The 18,975-nt window shown below is 52.2% G+C and overlaps 2 protein-coding genes across 3 annotated transcripts; one reads left to right on the top strand and one right to left on the bottom strand.

Annotated features, from left to right (window-relative positions):
* Positions 1–361: 361 nt before the first annotated feature.
* apc2 (APC regulator of WNT signaling pathway 2) lies at positions 362–17,388 on the bottom strand. Of its 2 annotated transcripts, XM_086088871.1 has the most exons (15): positions 17,234–17,388; positions 15,241–15,409; positions 15,069–15,159; positions 14,255–14,567; positions 13,251–13,359; positions 12,750–12,863; positions 12,569–12,643; positions 9,152–9,241; positions 8,686–9,061; positions 7,687–7,785; positions 7,476–7,615; positions 7,124–7,318; positions 6,845–7,059; positions 1,330–6,761; positions 362–1,244 (listed from the first exon to the last, which is right to left on the bottom strand). In XM_086088871.1, exons 2-15 carry the CDS (start codon positions 15,379–15,381, stop codon positions 1,225–1,227), a joined length of 7,410 nt encoding a protein of 2,469 aa, XP_085944997.1. In that variant the 5' UTR covers positions 15,382–15,409; positions 17,234–17,388; the 3' UTR covers positions 362–1,224. The 2 variants fall into 2 exon arrangements, with proteins under 2 accessions (XP_085944997.1, XP_085944998.1); XM_086088872.1 differs by having other exon boundaries at positions 362–6,761.
* On the top strand, positions 9,335–12,135 carry LOC147166672 (uncharacterized). Its single transcript, XM_086088899.1, has 4 exons — positions 9,335–10,354; positions 10,855–10,942; positions 11,004–11,184; positions 11,265–12,135. The coding sequence occupies exons 1-4, from the start codon at positions 9,925–9,927 to the stop codon at positions 11,700–11,702; spliced, it is 1,137 nt and encodes a 378-aa protein (XP_085945025.1). The 5' UTR covers positions 9,335–9,924; the 3' UTR covers positions 11,703–12,135.
* Positions 17,389–18,975: the final 1,587 nt, after the last annotated feature.

The raw sequence follows: 18,975 nt of genomic DNA, 5'->3' as shown, positions 1-18,975 counted from the left end.
ATGCCGTCAACTCGTAGTTCTTGCAGTAGACAGGGAGACCGCGAAGCGGGTTTCTGGGTCACGTGACGTTCGCAACGCAAGCACGAGCGGCGTTAATTGTGGTCGACAGCAGAGGGCGATATTTCCCAACAGCAGCCCTCGACATGGATGAAACTTGATCAATGAAAATAGTCAATTCTTATTCGTTTCCACGATCAGGTTATTAATCACAACACCGAGTTGGTGGTGGCACATACAATGTTTAGTTGCAAATAATGAAACGCATCTGGGAACTTTTTAAATTGTGAGCAAAATGCATAAAGTGGCTCCTTTAGTTAAAAAGAAAGTTAGACGCAAGTCAACAGTCCACGCTGCATCCCAGTAATCATAAATGCATGTTATGACTTTTTATTTGGTGAATTCATGACACATGACGTCAGCGTCCTGCCTATTTATTTTTAAGTCGTTTCGGTTGCGTGTTGTTGAGGTCTTGTTGCCGCAACATGGCCGCCTGCCACGCTTTCTTTCATCTTGTCGAGCAGAAGAACTGAAAAGAAACAAGAGGCCAGTTGGCACGTAGGGGTTAGCTTGCTGCTAACGCTAACAGACGAGAGGGAGAGACTCGGCAAGTGAATGCGACGTGCGTCGCACGTTCAACACTTGCAATCATACAAACGTGAGCAGCTTGCACGAGGAAGACGTTTCCTTTTTGTCCTTCAATGGCACAAGCTCTTCGGCGGACACAAAATGCACACGGAAACACTCGAGTCCGTTTTCATCCCTTCACGTCGGCATCAGCACATTGTTTTGTGTATCATTATTATTATTTACAAACCTGATGAGAGGAAAACAGCAACTCCTGACTTTCAAACGCTAACTGACACTGATGCTTTTGCACAAATACTTAATCGTTGCGCGTCCATATGTATTAGCCGTTAGCCTGTAGCATGTTGCTAATGGAATGGTCGCAATGAAGACTGTTTGATGGCATCTGCCTGTGTTTGTTGTGAGAAGAGTTGGACACGTTTGGCCCCGCCCCTTCAAAGGTTTTGCATACTGTGCTGCGTTCTTCTGCGATGTACTTGCAACATTTCTAATAAGCCACAATTATTCTACAAATAGAAAAACAAGTACAAAATGTTCATTGACTAAAAGCCCCAGGCTCAGGCTCAGGATCAGGATCAGGATCAGGATCCGGCTACCCCCGCGTTCAGGACCTCCAGTAGCATGGAGATGGTTGGCTGCTCAAGCTGGGATGCGGTGGACTGCACAAGCAAAAGATGTGAAGGCCAGGTGAAGTCAGGACCAGGACTCGCCTAAAATGTCTTTCATCAAACATTTAGGACTGACTTTTGCTTTCAGTCTTGTGGTCGGCCTCCTGCACGGCCGCCATGGGACTGGGGACGTAGTTGAATGGAGAAACTCTGGCCGCCTTGCTTGGAGATCCTTGGCGGAAATGAACGGCCCCGCCCACGTGCCCGTCCGGTTTTCCGCAAGACGCAGTGCCGTCTAAGTCTCCATCTTGAACGTTCCCTCCGCCGCTGAGGCTAAACTTCCTGAGTCGCCCTCGTCCTGCCGCATCTTCCGGGATCGCTGCCGTTGACTCCGGGTCGGGAGAGTTGCTGGAGTTGAGCTTGCCGCCGGAGAAGTCTTCTGTCTGAACCGTAGCGTCGCTCACACTGCGAGAGGCCAGGAGAATGGTCGGCAGCTTCCCCGGAAGAGCCAGCGCTGGCTTTGCCCCGTCGGGCGAATTCGCCAGCGGTAACGCGTTGGCCGGCAGAGTGCTTTTCAAGATCTGAGGTACGTCTTCATCCCTGATCCTCCTCCAGGTGACTCTGTCGTTCACACGGGATCTCTGACGTTTCTTCTTTGTGTCGTCCTCACTTTTGGCTCGTCCGCTGGAATCGGAGGATGACGAGCGGAGGGACGAGCGACTGGTCACTCGGCTCAGGATGTTTATACTCGGAGATGAAGCGTGCCGTTTAAATGTGTCCTGTTGTTGTTGTTGTTGTTGTCTCGCTCCCCAAACTCTGCCCGGAGTATTTCGCTGGGCTGCCCTGTTGGGGCTTTCGGAGCTGGTTCTCCTGGGCGGACGTCTTTCTGACAGGTCCCGTTGTCTGGAGGTCACCCTGGAGGTGCTCGTGGCCTGTTTCTCAACTCCCACCCGAGTCCTCTGGACCAGCTGCGCTTGTCCTGCACTTTTTCCTGGCGTCTTCCTCGGGAGCTGGGTGGCCGCCTTCAGTTCCTGGCAGCGGGATGAGCAAAGGAAGACCGCCGAAGGCCCCGGAACCGCCCGGTGGGGAGAACCGTTCTGGGATCGGCACATGTGGACACGTGGTGCGCAGTCACGTTTTAGTCCACTCTTTGAGTCTTTGATGAATGTCAGCTGTCTGAAAAATCCGTTCGAGTCTGACTCGCCATTACTAGAGGGGGCTGATGTCATCCTAACCAGGTCAGACCGGTTAGCAGGAAGGACTCGTTTCCCACTGACCTGATTTTGTCTACCTGTAGTCTGGTTGGTGACCAGAGGTGACATAGGTCTGGCCGGCCTCACAGAATTCTGCATAAAAGGGATTCTGACTGGCGACTTCTGGGTTTTGGGAGGTGGTGTTTTTTCAACTTTGTTAACAACAGGAGAGCGTCCCTTTCTTTCAGGGGGACTACGAGCTAGTGAGCTACTTGACGGTGTGCCATTCTTTTTCTGGATAGGCCTGCTCATTGTCTGAGTCGGCGATGCAAGCTTCTTCTGAGAATGTTTGGATGGTGTCGAACTTTGCGATGATCCGGAAGAAGAAGAAGAACTCTTTGGTATCCTTGGAGGCGGAGTAGAGCTCCTTTTTGGCAAATGCAGCTCCATGTCCTGCGGTCTTCCTAATCGGTGAAGGCTCTTGGATCTGTGCTGAGCCAGCTCGGGGTTCCTTGGAGCATCTCCTTTGTTGTATACTTTCCTGGGCGGAGGTATTTGCGACGGAGCCGTCTCTTTTATGGGAGTGTAGATGACTGTTCTGCCTCTGAAAACCACTGGTAAGTTGGGTACTGGCTTGCGCTGTGCAAAGTCCAGAGGTTTGTTGGCCTTTTTGTCCTTTGCAAATTTCTTCTCTTTGGGGGTAAAGCTGGAAGTCGACATAAAGGACAAAACAGATTCACTTTCTTCAGAGGAGAGTTCTTGAGACTTGGATGCCTGAAGTCCAGTCACGACAGCATTTGCACCTTCTTGAATGGCCCTCCACTCCACACTGTTCAGGTCCGACTCTTCATCCCATGCCGGGTCATCGCTGTCCTCATCCATGTTCCAGACCTCTGAGGCCTTCTGCACTTGTTTTGGGTTGCTCTCTGCTTTCTTCTTCCTGGCGGCCATCTTCCGTCTCTGTTTGGGCATTGCAGAAGTTATGCACTTCTGAAGGAGGTCGTCCTCTGAGTCCACGCTGACAGAACTCGGAGAGCTTTGCTCGTCAAACTGGCTGCGGATGGTCAAGGACTTGGCTTGCTGCGTCATAGTCAGGCTTTTGTTGTGTCTGTTCTTGTACCAAATCTGCTGAGCTTTGGATGCGTGATCCTCAAAGTCTGCGTCGCTCAGCGAACTCAGTGAGGAGCTGAGTGAGTAACAGGCCGGGGCGCCGTCCTTCATCAAGTTCTGCTTTATCCCGTGGAAGCCTCTGGGCTTTGCTTGAGAAGTGCAAGTCCTGCCAATGTTGGTCATGCTTTTTGACAGAGAATTATTGCTGACTTCCCTCACGTGGTTTCTGCTGGCAAGTTTGGCCTGGTCCTGGTACAAATGTTTGGACTCCACTAAAGAACGCGACATTTGCGCCGTGTTTCTCTTTTGGTTCGTGTTGTGTTTTATAACGGGCAGTTGCGGCTTCCCAGCAGCACCCTGGCATTTCATCTTCTTGGGCTGGCTGGGAGAATGCTCGCGATTCCTCTGGCCGGCGACCCTGTCTGCCACTTCCTTGCTCTGCATCAGAACCTTCTGAGTGGGAATGACATGCTTGCTTGTACGGCCGGCGGGAATCACAGGCGGGTAACTGTTCTTGTTTGGTTTGTGGAAGTGGGAGAAGATCCTCAAGTCTTCGATCCTCTTCGCCTCCTCATCAAGTGGTCCTTGCTTGGAGAGGGGCCGAGCCGGGCAGTCCTTCACCGGGTACTGAAGAGTTTCGTCACTCAGTGAAGTCGTGCTGGAGAAGTTGACCGGAGTCCCGTCAGCTGAGTCAGCGACGGATGAATCATCATACTTGACGTCCCTTTGCGGGATGACGATTCTCCTCCCAGGGTACAGCTGCGTTTTGCCATTTGGGAGCATCATGTAAACGGGAAGATGCAACGCGTTGGGGGAACTGAGAAAATGAGGAGGAATGTTGGTTATCAAGGAAGGTCTGACCTTCCTGAATTTGGACGGCATTGCCGAGTTGATGCATTCCTTCAGGATCTCGATGTCGTCGTCAGAGTTGCCGTCACTACATCTCTCGCCATGGCGGAGACCCTGATCGTCTTCGTCTTGGACAGCAGGGTTCTTGTCGCTTTGCTGGAGGAGCGGCGTCAGTTTCAGCTCCACGTCTTTTTCGATGTAGTGCTCATGAAGAGGCAAAGCGCTCAGGCTGGATGCACAGGAGAAATTCTCTGTGGGCTTTTCCACGGTGAAGTAGATCATGGTGTCCAATTCGGGAGGAAGGTTAAACCTGTCTTTGGAGTCGCTGACCTCCATCAACTTTCGCAGACTGTTTTCCCACAGACCCGCCGAACCTGCCGTCTGTGCTTCCCCACCATTGGACTCCACGCAACAAGGAGTCTTGCTTCGACTGGGAGGCATGGTTTGGCCGGGGCTGTCCGGAAGATCGCTGGGGCTGATGGTTCCATCGATCATCTCGCTGCAGGGATCACTTTGGATGGAGCTCGCAATGGACGGTGACTCGAAACTGCCCAGGGAACTGACTGAACTACAGCGACTCATGACCAGAGGAGTCTCATGGATGTAGTTCTCAGAGGAACTGGACGGTGATCTGTCTTCGAGCGCTGTTGGCGAGGAACCCCGAAGGAAGACCTTTTCCCTTTTGACCGGACACGGAATTGTTATGGCATCGGCCTCTTTGCTTGGGAAGGTTTTGGAGTCGGTCATGAGCAGCTGGCTGTCACTCAGATCCTCTAAGGTTTCGTCCTCCTCGGCCATCTGGACATCCTCTCCATCTTCCACTTCAATAATTTCAAGTGAGGAGTCACTCTCCAGCTCGTTGTCACTTTGCGCATCCAGCGCTCCGTCCCCAGAAGACAAGGAGGACAAGGAGCTGCACCGAGAAAAGCAGATGGGCGTGTTCTCCACCGAGTATTTCTGGACCGTCTCCATGGTGCCGATGGTTGGACTCCTGCTGGATGCCATTGGAGAAAACTTGGTAATGCTGCCTCCAGTCATGGCAGTGGGCACCCAGGCTTGCCTCCTCATGGCTTCAGCGGCCTGGACGTTGATCGACGTCTTTGCGACGCCAAATTTAGCAACGCTCTGAATGAGCGGAACCTGCTGATATGAAGGAGAAAGTTTTATGGAGGCCATGCTGACGTCAGAAGAGACTTTTGTGGACACACTCGCAGGCGTTTGCACCGGTGGGTCCTGGTTCTTTTCTGTATCCGAGTTGAGGAGTTCCAAAGCAATTTTGTCTTTGTTATCCACGGAATCTCTCTCGGGTACATCTCGCCGGGTAGTCTGACTCAAGAGAGCAGGCGGCACATCGTGATGCTGTTGGTGCGCCACCTTCAGGTCCAGCTGGTCGGGTCGTTTTTGGAGGATCCGCGCTTTTTGAGCGGGTCGGACCGGGTCTTTGCTGCCACAGTAGCTGTCGCTGGTGCTGCCGCTGTTCAAGCTGTCGGTGGATACGCTTGCGTGAGTGCTCTTCAGGCGCAGCAACGCGTGCGCCCGGCTGAGGCGTTCCCGATGGGCCAAGCTGCTCGTGTCTGAGAGACGGCAGGGGGAGCACGACTGAGCGCGACTCTCGTTGAGCTCGTTCAATCCATATGGCCAGTCTGCCAGGTGGTCTTCAGAGCTGAGGCTAAAGCTGTCTTCGGAGGAAGTGTGCATGGTGATGTCCTCCACGAGTCTGTCAATCTTAGCAACCGTGTTGGTGATCTTCTTCGCCAGCTTCTCAGCAGCAGCGGACACGACGTCATCAGATGCCGGTTGTCTCCGGTCCATCGGAGGCGGGTCCACGTCCCGCTCGGGCTCACTGTCCTGCTTACGGTTCTGTAGCAAGTTGGAGTTGTTGAGGTACGTGGACAGCATGGAGAACGTTCCAGTGTCCAGACTGCAGGAGACGTTCGGGGCCTCTTCGTCATCAAAACAGCCGGAATCGGACGCGTAATCCTTGGCCAGAGTTTCAATGTGGCGCAGTTGCTTGTTGAAGCTCAAGTGCTTGGGACTCCGTTTGTCCAGCGTGTCAAAGGTCTCAGCCAGGTGTTTGGCATCCAGCTCGGCCTCCAACGCCCTCTGCTTCCTCATGTAAAGCGAAGGCACGCAGGACCCCGGCGAGAGCACCGAAGCGTCCTTGTACTTTGGCGGTCGGTTGGTCAGCAGGTTCCTCAGAGCTGCGGCGCTGCCCATGGCGATCATCTTGTGTTTGGAGTGAATCAGATTGCGTAATGTGCTCACTGCGCCCAAGTCCCAAAGCAGCTCCTGGTCCTTTGGGTTTCTGGCCGATAGGTTCCAAAGTGTTCCGCAAGCGTTGCTGACGATGGTCAAGCTGTGCGAGCGCAGGTGTTGCAGCAGAGTCTGCAGGCAGTTGTGCTCTCTCAAGACTTGCCTGAAGGAAGAAAATACATTCTGAGCCCAGACCTTCTCCCACACCGGCAAGATCGTCAGGACAACGTGAGCCGAGGTACACACCGGTAGTCTTCTCGTGAGGCCACCAGACTGGACACGTTTCTCAGGATGCCGCCGCCGCTCTCGATAATGGCGAGCGAGTTAGTCTGACAGCGGTACGTCAGCGTGCTAACCAGGAAGCCCAGCGCGCCGTCCACCGCGCACACCGCCTCCTTGTTGTCCAAGCTGTGAGCCGACAGATTCCACAGGGCACTCAGCAGGCTCTTCAAAGTGGATTCCTGGTAAACGGGAACGAGATGTTGTCAAAAGCGTTCTCGTGTGACATCCGTTGCGGGTCCTCACCTTGGTGGCCTGCAGGGCGCACGTCATCAAGGCAGACACGCAGCCGATGTCCCTCAAGACTCGCTTGCTGCTGATGTCGGCCCGCCAGGACAAGTTCCTCAAAATGCTGGAGACCACTTGGTGGAGCTCCTCGCTGTCTGAGCCCAACTGGGCCACCAGAGCTTGCAGGCAAGTCTTCCTGGAGCACAGAGTGGCCTGCGGGGGGGGGAGAACTGGTGACCACGTGTCAGGCACAGGAAACAAGCTAATCAATCCACATCATTCATAGCAAGCATGTAGCTAAGATGCTGGCCTTAGCTTTAGCTTGTTTAGGACACATGTGGGCTAAGTGCTCTGTAGTCCCGCCCCTTACCTTGTTGACCACATCTCCAAAGGTGAGGTTGGTCAAGGCCATGCCAGCGTAGCGCCGTAGCGCCATGTTGATGGGGTCGTTCTGCATGCCGTACATTTGCTGGTCCAAGTGGATCAGATCTGCCACCACCTGCAAACCACCTGCAGGGCGACGCCGGTTGGTCTCACCAGCTGATTCAGAACATTTGTCTTCATTTGAGAACTTCACCCACCTAATTCGTTCATTGCGCGGCGGAACTCTTCTTCGAAGGAAAGCTTCATGATGGCGCACGTGGCCTGACAGATCTGAGGGTCTACTGGTTCAGGGATATCTGATGAGCACAAGAAAAACTCAGGTGCTTTGGCTTGTCTAGCATATTAACCCCAGGTTTCTTTTACATGATAAAAAATGAATACATTTGACGGCACACAAATTATAACCAAAAGTGCACAATTACACAGTTTTGGATTGTTGTGCTTTTCACTTACATGTCGCTGGCGTGGGCCGTTGCACACATTTGGACTAGATAACATTTTTGGGGATCAATTCGTTAAAATTGTATATTTCCGAGGCGCGCTCGATGATCGATCTCTCACGGCTCACTGGTTGGGAATCAGCGATCTAACGGATTCAACTTAAGAAGGACCGGACCATTTGTAGTTTGAATTTCATACGGACTTAATGTCCGCGCTTCCTTCATGAAAAAGTCAGATCATGCTGAACTGTTAGAATAAATGTGTATACAGTAAGTTATCCCATATTTACTCTTATAGTATTGTAAAGCATTTATTCAGCGGAATAACCTTATTTGAATCGTGTGAGTTGGAGTTATCTGTGAAGAGTGCAGAGCCTCGTGAGAAGGATGCGCCTGCAGCTGCAGGACAGGAAGTCTGCCTTATCACGAGATAGCGGCTGAAACACTTTGCGGATGAACTGTTGAACTTTGACTGATGAAACCTTCAGCGCCAAAAAAAGACACGTCTGCATTATTATCTGCACAATGACTCATATCCAAGATGGTTGCTGCTGCTGTGTCCCCCTCCCCTTTAGAGCAGCAACATCTGTGTAACATCCTATTAAAAAGAGAGGACTCGACAAAGTATGCTTTACGAGCGGGTAGGAGATTGTAATCCGTGCACATCTCTGTCCGAAGAATCCAAGTCTCTTGTCTTCCTTCCTTGTCTGTTGTTTATCAAATGTTCTAGGTTGACGTGACATGAACATCACTCACCAGTGATTCTGGTTGGACCGGGACAGGTCTCGGTGTGGGTCTCCATCCAGTCCCAGCCGCTGTCGCAGTAAGTCCGGAGCTGTTCCAGCATGTGCAGAACTCTCATCTCCCGGCGGGCCTGGCCCTCGTCCTGCTGGCAGTAAATGATGTTGTGCAGGGCGGCGCTGGCTCGGGATTTGGCCTGCCGGCTGCAGCAGGCCTCCGCCGGCCCGCCGCCGGCTTCTTCGTGAAGGATCTGGACCAGCAGGGGAACGCAGCCGGACTTCCTCATGGCCAGGCAGCTGTCCTGCGAGCTGGAGAGGGCCAGCAGGGTCCGGGACATCTCCTCCTTGTCTCTGTTGGCCAGCATGGACAGCAGCCAGAAGACCATCTCCACCTGCGGGGAGGGGGGGGTCGTCATTCACAAGCAGCTGCTCAACACTTCCTGTCACCTGACGTGAGTGCTCGCTGGAAGCTGATTGGCTACCTTGCTGCCTCCGTCTGAAGACCCGTCGGCGCCTGCTGATGACGTGTTGCTCTCTGCTTCTCCAGCAGGAGGCCTCTCCGCGCCCAGTAGCTGCGCACACGCACGCACGCACGCACGCACACACGCATCATAGAAGACAATGACCTCCATGTTTTCATTGGCGGGCACTCGTGTATTTGCTTGTGTGTCTGCGTGTGCGTGTCTTTCAGCATCAAGCAAGTGTACAATGTGGACAGGCAGACATTTTGGATGAGAATTGCCAAACGAGCGTTTCACTGGGCGAGGCGCGCTCGTCGTTTTTTTTCTTTCTTCCTGCTTGGAGGGCGGCCAAGTCGACAGCAGACGACGGCAAACTGGGAAGTGAGCGACGATAACAAAGACGCCGGCTCGTTAGCATTCTACAAGAAGAGCGGCCGAGGCTAGCGGCCAAGAATAGCCTGCTGACAACCAATCACAGGCCAGCGGGTCTCCATGACAACCAGTCACAATTGGAGAGAAAGTGGTCACAATATTAGGAACACATCAGCACCATCAAATACACAAAAGCATCTTACAATATTCACATCCGCTTGTCTGTGTGTGTGCGCGTGTGTGCGTGCGTGCGCGTGCGTGTGTGTGCGTGCGTGCTGTCTGCAGTGAGAAATGAAGACAAACAAGTGGAACCAGAATGTCGCTTGAAAGAAGTGAAAGCGTTTGAGACTGTAGGAGCAACTTCAGCATAAACGCGTCTCGTCGTCATTTTGCAGCTGTGAGGTTTCTTCCTGCCGGTCGCGATGAGTCTCGCCGAGGCGGCGACAGATGACCACGAGGAAGCGCTAAGTCAAGAATCGGGCGAGCAGGACGTGGGGTCCAAGACGCCTCCCAAGCAGAACAGAAGCTCCAGTCCCGCTTTGCGCAACTTCAGTGAGGACCTCAAGCACCTCAAAAAGGACTTCCTGAAGGCCTTTAAGGACTCCAGACCCTCCCAAGGCCCGCCCACAAACGCTCTCACTCTACTGAGAGACGACTTGATGCAGTTCAAGGAGGACGTGTCGGCTGTCTTTGCGGCAACGGACAGGAGGGATAAGGAGGTGGCAATGTTGCAGGACAGGACGCCATCACTTGCTGATCCTCAACAAACGGCGCACACGGGAAGTCACAACGTCTCCGAGGAGACCGTCAAAGGAAGTCAGACGGCTGCGAGGAGGCGGGGCTTGTGCACAGGCAAGTGGCGCACGTCATTCCTCAACTGCGATGTTGACCATGAAGCCTTTTCCAACAAGGTGTCATGTGACCAAGGCAGAGATCAGGAGAAATGTTCACTTGATGATTTTCGGGTGACCATATTCCCATTTGCCAAAAAGAGGACGCTCGTCCCGGCCTTGAAATTGTGGTACCAGTCGCAGCTCCACAGCGTACGTCACCTGCTGTTAGTCACACAATGCCAAGCGGACATTTCCATCCATTTACAAAACCCCCGGACGCCCAAACAGGACGTAAGAAAGTGGACTGTCCTGCCAAAAGGGGACAGTTGGTCACCCTGCCTAACATTGAAATGATTTTTCATTTTCTCAATAGCTGAAATGAGACGCAAGGCTTTCTGCCGCTTGAGCAGGCGCACCTGTGGCTAATGTGGCTAAAGCCAAACTGTGGCAGGGTTTTTCCTTTCTGGACTTACATTTCACACCCGTGCGTGCGCTTTGTGTGTCTTTGACGGCGTGCAGGGGGCCGTCAAGAGCACCAGGAAGGACATGAAGAAGAAGCAGGGGACATTTTGCCGTGTCGGATCGATGTCGAGAAGGACGACGTCGGGTGAGCGCCACAGCAGGAAGTTGCAAATGCATTTGACTGACACAAGGTGGATGTTTGACAGGAAGCAGATGGGCGGAGCAAAGGACACTTCCTGGTCCAGTCCGGTGGCCTGCTATCTGACGTTGGACCCCAACACGGCCAATAGCGAGCTGCGGCTGAGCGAAGGCAACAGGAAGTCCAGTCGCGCATGGTCGACACTGCGAGGCGACCAGCATCCGCAGCGCTTCCTGTCCTGTCCTCAGGTTTCTGTCCTGTCCTCAGTGCTCTGTCTTGTCCCCAGTTTCCTCTGCTATCTTTCTGTCCTGTCCTGTCCTGTCCTCAGGTTCTGTGCTGCCAGGGTCTGCTTGGTGCAGCGTACTGGGAGGTCCTGTGGGGCGGAGGCGCCGACGTGGGCGTAGCCTACGCCGACTTAGCGCGTGACGGCAACGTCGCCGACTGCCTCTTGGGACTCAACCGGCGCTCTTGGAGTCTGGAATGTTGCGAGCGCGCGTACGCAGCGAGCCACGACAAGCGGACGGTCGCCCGGCGCACGCCGCGACCCTTCACCCACAGGGTGGGCGTGCACCTGGACTGGGCCGCCGGCTCCTTGTCCTTCTACTGCGTCTCCCGCAACTCCATGACGCTCATCCACACCTTCAACGCCACCTTCACGGAGCCCCTCTACCCGGCCTTCTGGCTCTGGGCCTACAACGCCTCCGTCACACTCTGCAGCCTGACGCGGGGGTGGGAAAGCAGACTCGGGATCAGCTGCTCACCCTAAAGACGAATGCAGCTCGCACCCTCCTCCTACAAATTCAACATTTACGGACTTCGTCTCCTACCAGCCCGCCCGTCCCCATCGGGCATCAGGCAAGATCTGATTAGCTGTCGATCGCTAAAGCTGAGCCCGAGACCAGAACTCACCAAGTCCAAAACCTTTGGGAGTCAAGACCAAGACTGATACAAGCCGAGACAAGTCAAGAACAAAACCCTAAATAAAAAATAAAAAACCCTTCAACAACTTAATTTGACAGCTGAAAACAAGATCTAAGTCTTTCCAAGCAAAACAAACAAACATCTCAAATCTGAACATTTTTTAACGAAAGTGTTGCAAAAAATAAAAATGAAGATTTAAGGACGCGCTTGGTTGCATTTAAGACTCCAGCAGAATTTAGTGGGCTCTTGTAATAATGAATAATAAAAAAGTGTCAGGAACGAAGACTACTTCACTTTCAGTAGCAACTTGTGAGACTCTGTCGTGGTTTTTGTCACAATCACAATCCTGGATGGTTTATGGGGGCTGGTCTCGTCTGGTCGCGATGGAAAATCCAAGACTGGGACAAGAGGAAGTCTTTTGGGAGTAGAGTCCGAGACAAGCCCACAGAGACCGCCTTCAAAACGTGGTCTTGAGTCTTCCGACACCAGCCGCCGGCCGTCACATCCGCACGCGTCCGTCCTTCCCGACGGGACAAAAGCACCAAAACCTTTGCCAGGACTTGCATTTGACTCACTGAGTCTTCCTGTTGTGCGGATGTTGACGCTCGCACGCTCGCACGTTCGCTCGCAAGTTCACGTCAGCAGTTCACGTGCACTATTGCAAGTACGCACCCCCCAAAAGCACAACCTTCCCGTACGGCGACCTGATACCTGAAGTTGGCTCTCTTGACTCCCTTGGGTCTCCTGCAGTTCTTTCTCCAACTGCTCCAGACGAGCGACGCGCATCTGCAACACACACACACACACACGCACACACACACACACACGTGTCCAGCGGTTGCGTGTTGGCGGCTGAGCAGACCGCACGCGTGCGGCGTTTGCGCCGGGCTACCTGCGTGCGACGCATCATCTCCTCGCTGCTCCCGAAGCGTTCCTCCATGACGGCGCGCACCTGCTGAACTTCGAACTCCAGCTGCTGGCGGATGAAGTCCATCTGCAGCGAAAACTGCAGCAAACGCGCGCGTCACACACCTGACGCACGTGGCCTGGTCACACACACCCGATATTGGCCGGCACGTTTGGACGCCGATCAAAAGTCTCGAGCAAAACCCAGACGGACGATTGGACGCGTTTCCGTGACAAAAGGTCAGCAGCATTTGCGGCAAGCAATGAGAGCGTTTCCCGCTCAACGGGGGGAGGTCACCGTAACTCTGCTGCGGGTTCAACTCCACATTTGCCACTTTTGAGGTCAATGACCCCAAAGCAAACTAAGCTTTCATGTTTCTCCTCCGACAAAGTGGGAAAAGGCTAACGTTGGGTTCGTTAGGTTCTGTTTGTTGAGTGGGTTTCGCGTGCGTGCGTGACTCGGGATGAGCAGGTGACGTGCGTTTACCGTGTCGATGCGAGGCAGGTGTGTGAGCTTCTGCGACAGCGCCTCCAACTGGCTGAAGTACCAACAGCGCTCTCGCTCCTCGCGGTCAATTTCTCCCAAAAGTTGATTCCTGCGGTGGGACGAGAGCCGCGTTTTGAATTCCGTCAGCGGTCGGCGAGTTTATAAAAAAACAACTACGAAGAACATATCTGATTATCCATCAGATCACAAAAGAAAGCGATCTATCGTTTATCTACTGTACAGTCGACCAATTGGGAGCGGCCCGGCCCACTGATTGCCCAAATTTGTGTATAATTGACATTTATTGAACTGCATTACAAACAAATAAGAACAATTCAACCCTAAATCTTCCCTCCAAAATGCTGATTAGAATTCAATTACACAGAAAGTAAGTGTGTGTGTTCGGGTTGCATTGTCTACAAAATTTGCTAAGAACGATGTAAGCACAGAACGTCCCTCGACTTGGAATTTCCTCCTTTGCGGATGACGCCATTGACGGATCGATCGGCAAATGATGACATTCCGACCGATCGGCGATTTTGCATAAAAATTCCAAATAGCAAATCGAGACGAGCGCACCGTTAGCGGTTAGCAATATTTGCTGCTAGAATTGAATTGTGAGCTTGCTAACAGCCGCAGCACGTCCGGTTGGAACGTAGCTCGTCCATGCGAGCCAATCAATGAGCAGCCAAAGACGCGTCAAGCAAACCTTTTCAACAAGAAGCTTTCAACCTCTACAAAGTCAAATTCACGTTGTCTGCGTCTTAACGGGAATTGAAAGCCGCGAGTCCATTTTTTCTTTCCGTTTGTCATCGGAGGATTCACAAAAGTCGAACAATGTCGGCACGACCAGCTGAGATTTTGAGAAGTGTTTCCTGTCTGTTTGCAGCCATCTTGTCAGTGAAAACAGCACGCATCAGCAAGGCTGCGCTTGAAAAGGAAACAAATCAATGAAAGGTCGGCGGCGGTGGCGGCGGCGGCGGCGGCGGCGGCGGTCCGCTCACCTTTCCTTGTAGAGTTCGTCCATGTGATGGTCGCTCAGGCGTCCGTCCGCACCGCTGAAGACGGCCGTTTTGGGCGGGGCCCCGTCCAGGAATTGATGCGGCGACAAGATGGCGGAAACGTCGCCGCAAGACGGAGGCCGGCCCATAGACGAGGAGGAGGAAGGGTGGCAGGAGAGCGGGGGCGGAGCCAGGTGGTCTTCTCGCTCCGCCGGGCCTGCTTGATTGTCCGCCAGCAGACGCAACGGATGACCTTGATGACCTTGATGACCTTGATGCTTCAGCTCGTAGTAGTTGGTCAGGTCCATGTGCAGCTCTGAAACACATTAGCGCTTAGCATTAGCATTGAACAGTTAGCCCGCCGGATTGCAGATGAGGAAGTGTTTTTTTTGCGCTCCCTGCAAGTCTGCAATTGCGAGATTTGCGCGCCTATCGCGTAAGGCGCGACCAATTAACCGGCCGATTATTAGCCTTCAAACATCGGCTAAAACGATCACCCAATTGGGCCAAAAGGACGATTATTTTCTCCTTAAAACGTTATCGAAGAAAACCGACGTTTCCGACGCTGTGAAAGTACCCTGAATGCACCATTTTGCAGCGTAGCATTAGCAACAAACAAGCGTATAACGAATGTTATTCTGCTTCTTCTGTTTCTAAGCGTCCTTCAAGTTGTTCATTGACGCCGCAGTTGGCGTTAACCGTAAAACCAAACACACGACGGTAAGAATTACATCCACGTCGCTAGCCTAGCGTTAATGCTAAAAGCGAAGGGAGGATATTATTTAGTGGACATTAGACACGCGGTCGGACGTCAAACCTTTGAGTTGGTGTAGCACGTCGCTGCGTCCTGACGCCGCCAAAGTGCCCGCCTCCTGCTCCAGTTTACACTGCAGCTGCTTCAGCACTTCCTGTGCGGAGGACACGGCAACAAGAACATGATTAACAGGTCACGGCAAACGGATCCATGAGCTCGCAGAGGTCAAGGCGACCTTCATGCCGAAGGTCTCCGTCTCCAGCTTGCAAAGGTGGTTGGAGTTGTCCTCTAGCTCCCTCCTCAGGTGGGAGTTCTCCTTGCGCAGCGCCGCCACCTGGTGAGCCAGCTGGTCGTAGGACGCCACCGCGTTGGCCATGGTCACGCTGGCGCGGAGGGCGGCGCCCCTGCGGGAGACGCGGCGGGGAGGAGTTTGCATGATTATACTCGAGTCGGACACACTTTTTTCGGGAAAATGAAAGGACATCGTTCATCACTGCGCTGCGTTCCCGACCGACTCCCCGAATCGCAAACATTTGCAAGGTGACAAAATGATGCCTGTCATAATGGCGGAAGGGTCGTTCGACCTGAATACCACTCAGCAAGTATTTGCAAAATCGTTGGACTCAACTGATCTACTCGACTTTTTGAACATTTGCATCAATCAGTTGCCAAGAAGACGAACGCAACATCACGCCACTTCCTTTCAGATTGCGCAATTGTACTTGCTTGCATCATCATACATGACCGAAGAAAATCATAAATAAGTCATGGAAAAAACGATTTTGTAATCAACTTAAACGCAGAACCCATTTTTACTTTTTATATCTATTTTCCTCATTTGCTACCATTTTTTTGAGGATTGAATGGAATGATCGATAGAACGATGGCTTCATTGTGCAAATTGTTGCTAGCCGCAGTCGTCAAGTCCAAATGAAGTCGATTCATTGGTTGACCTCAGCTTGGCGCTGTTCAGACGGCACATGTGGAGGCGGAGCCTCAGGATCATGGCAAAACAAAATCCAAGGTGATCAATGACAAAAGTGATTTTGTTACGAAACACAGCAGCAGACGGAAACATCAATAATCAGGCTGCTGAGGGTGCGGTCGCTACGGAAACATCCGACATGGCGGCCACCTGAAAGTGGCGGGCGACTTGCTAGCAACAAGCAACTTGCTGTTGTTTGCATCTTCATCTTTATCTGTTTGCATCAAAAGATGAACAAAGAGTGTCTATGACTGACTCCTCCCCCTAAGACCGTCTGGCTGTCATGGCAACCGCATCCCGCAGGCAGAGGGACAGATGCGCTGTGTGTCGTTAGCCTCGAAGGCTAGCTCATCTTAGCATGAAAAAGGTGGCCACGTCATGTGACCTGCCGCCGTGCTAACGCCATGCTAGTTAGCTCTGTGAAGACAACTGAGCAAAGGTCCTCCTAAGGCGGTCCGGTTACCACGGTAACCGGAGGCCAAGACAGGCCGCAATGCAACACACACGGGACATGAGCCTAGCCTAGCTTAGCATTAGCATTGTTTAGCACATAATGACGTGGCTCGGAATCATGTAACCTGGTCCTGCTCTCTTGATAATTAGCAGTTAGCTTAGTCTCTTTTAGCACAGATTAAAAGGTAAAGATTTGTCTGGCTTCCAGTCAAAAGAAATCATCTCATTAGCAGTTGCTAAGCAAAGCGCTAAATGCAGAGCGACAAGCAAAGAACAGAAAATGAAAGCGTGCCTCGGACTTACGTAAACCACGCCTTCTTTCTCTTTCTCTCTCTCTGCTGCTGCTGCTGGACATTTTTATTTCGTTATTTCGTATGAATGATGAATAATAGGACTCATATTATGCTGAATTGCAAATCATCCTTGAAAGCTTCAATTCAAGAACAAAATGTAAAAGCATCATCATCATCATCATCATCATCATCATCATCATCATCATGCCCCGAAGATGCAAAATGTAGGTCATGTTGGAGGTCATTAGACTGCAATGGAGGCACGTTCGTGTGCTATAATGCAGCAACAAAATGCTCCAAGATGATGTCCTGCTCATCCTTTCTTTGTCCAGCCTCCATTTTCTCGCATGCACCTGCCTTCACCTCCTTCCCCCTCCCCCCGACTGCCGCTCGTCATCCTGCCTCCATCTTGCCCCCCCCACCGCCAAACATGTCGACGTGCAAAATCTGACGGAGAGGAGGAGAACACAAGCCGGAAAGCAAGAAGCGCGTCTGACCTTGAGATGTTGTTCGTGTGCTCGTCTGTCAACACGACCAGCAGGAAAGAAGCAAAGAAAAGACAAACGACGACGAAGACGACGACGATGATGCGGGGAGCGCCAGGGAGGGGCGGGGGGATGTGGTGACGATGACGATGATGATGACGATGATGATGATGATGATGATGATGATGATGATGGCGATGACGATGGCGATGAATGCGCTCGAGTTAACACTGGCTAGAACGGATGCAAAGTGAAATAGTTCATCCATGAGAGCGGAAAGAAAAGCCTTTTTCTTTTCTCCTTTTTCAGCTTCGTTTCGCCGGAAAGAGCCGAAGATGCCCGAACGAGAGGCGAGTGGGGAGGGAGGGGCTGCGCTTGCGTGTCGATTTCAAACGGCTCATCTTTTCAAAATGGGCCGTTTCACAACAACTAGACAAATGTTTGACTTATTTTTAGGTGTATTTCATTTCGATGGGTGATTTTATTTTGAAAGGGAGGGTTTCATAGGAGCTTCTTCGTCTTTTGTGGAGGGACAAAACACTTCCGGTGACGGTTGTTTTGATTGCCCTCAGCTGAGATCTGTCAAGTTATTGCAATGAATGCGTTCAAAGCAAAAGTACGTTGCCAATTCCTGGAGGGATTTTTGTCTTTGTCTGCAGAAGTAGAAGGGAGAGACCAACGAGACAAAGGGTTCGTTTGACAAAGAAGAAGAAAGTGGCGGCCATCATGACCAAACAGCTGAAGGGTGTCAAACATTGGGAAGCGGGGCTATCAAAGGCCCTTGTAACATCTTGCTGAAGGAATTCCGAGCCTGGAAATCCAGACTCACTTGACGGAGTAAAAAGCCAAGATGGGAAAACCTGAAGACTGACGTTGCTCACAAAGACGACGTCACGCAAATAGTCCAATTGGATCGGCCGGCCTGTTTTCGGCCGGTGCCGAATGGAGAAAGGAGAAAGTGGGTGTGGCCTGCCAGGCTAATACGTTTCTCCCACTTGACGTCAGAAATCAAAGTTACTTACGACGTGCTGTCAAAAACGAGGCCGATTTCCCCAAAAGACACGACGCGACGACTCTCCAACTTTTCACATTCAAACCCCGTCAGAATAGCCCCAGTGAAGCCATTTTGTTTTGATATCAAATAAATGTCAGCCCCCTTTTTCAAAAGAGAAAATGCGTGCGCCGTCCCTGTTGGGTCCGCGTGGCAGGACAGCACGCGCGTGCTCGTGCGTCGTCGTGGACGCACGAGCACACGCGTGACATGCGAAAGCATTTCACGGACATCCGAACCTGCACTCATCAGATGCGTGCACGCTTTTCAGCAAGCAAGCCTGCGGCGGCCGCGGGTCACGAGGTCCAGTTGGTCGGCCGCTAACCGCGAGGTTGTGTGTTCCGCTCCCGCTGTGTCCTTGGGCAAGGCACTTCACACACATGACCTCCAGTGTCACTCACAATGGTGCAAATGTCTGCTGCTGCTGATGGTGGTGGCGGGAGGGGCCGTAGGTGCACGTTGGCAGCCATGCTTCCCTCAGTTTCTCGCCACCACAGCGTGAACGTGTGAGCGCATGAATAATGTTTCCATTGTAAAGCATCTTCGAGTGTCCCGAAATCACATCTATCGTTATTATTCTTATTCTTATTCTGCCGAGAAAATGAACTTTTTATGAAAACATTCCAAGAAACCTGTGACTAGAAAACACGGGCTTTGAATGGCAAATATTGGAATTATGCGGAGTTTGTCCACTTCAATTCAT

This window comes from Leptonotus elevatus, chromosome 11 (genome assembly GCF_054856555.1).
Source record: "Leptonotus elevatus isolate MCC_2025b chromosome 11, RoL_Lele_1.0, whole genome shotgun sequence".
Classification (NCBI taxonomy): Eukaryota; Metazoa; Chordata; class Actinopteri; order Syngnathiformes; family Syngnathidae; genus Leptonotus; species Leptonotus elevatus.
The sequence above is the reverse complement of the archived record's forward strand: the minus strand, read 5'-3'. Positions and strand labels throughout refer to the sequence as shown.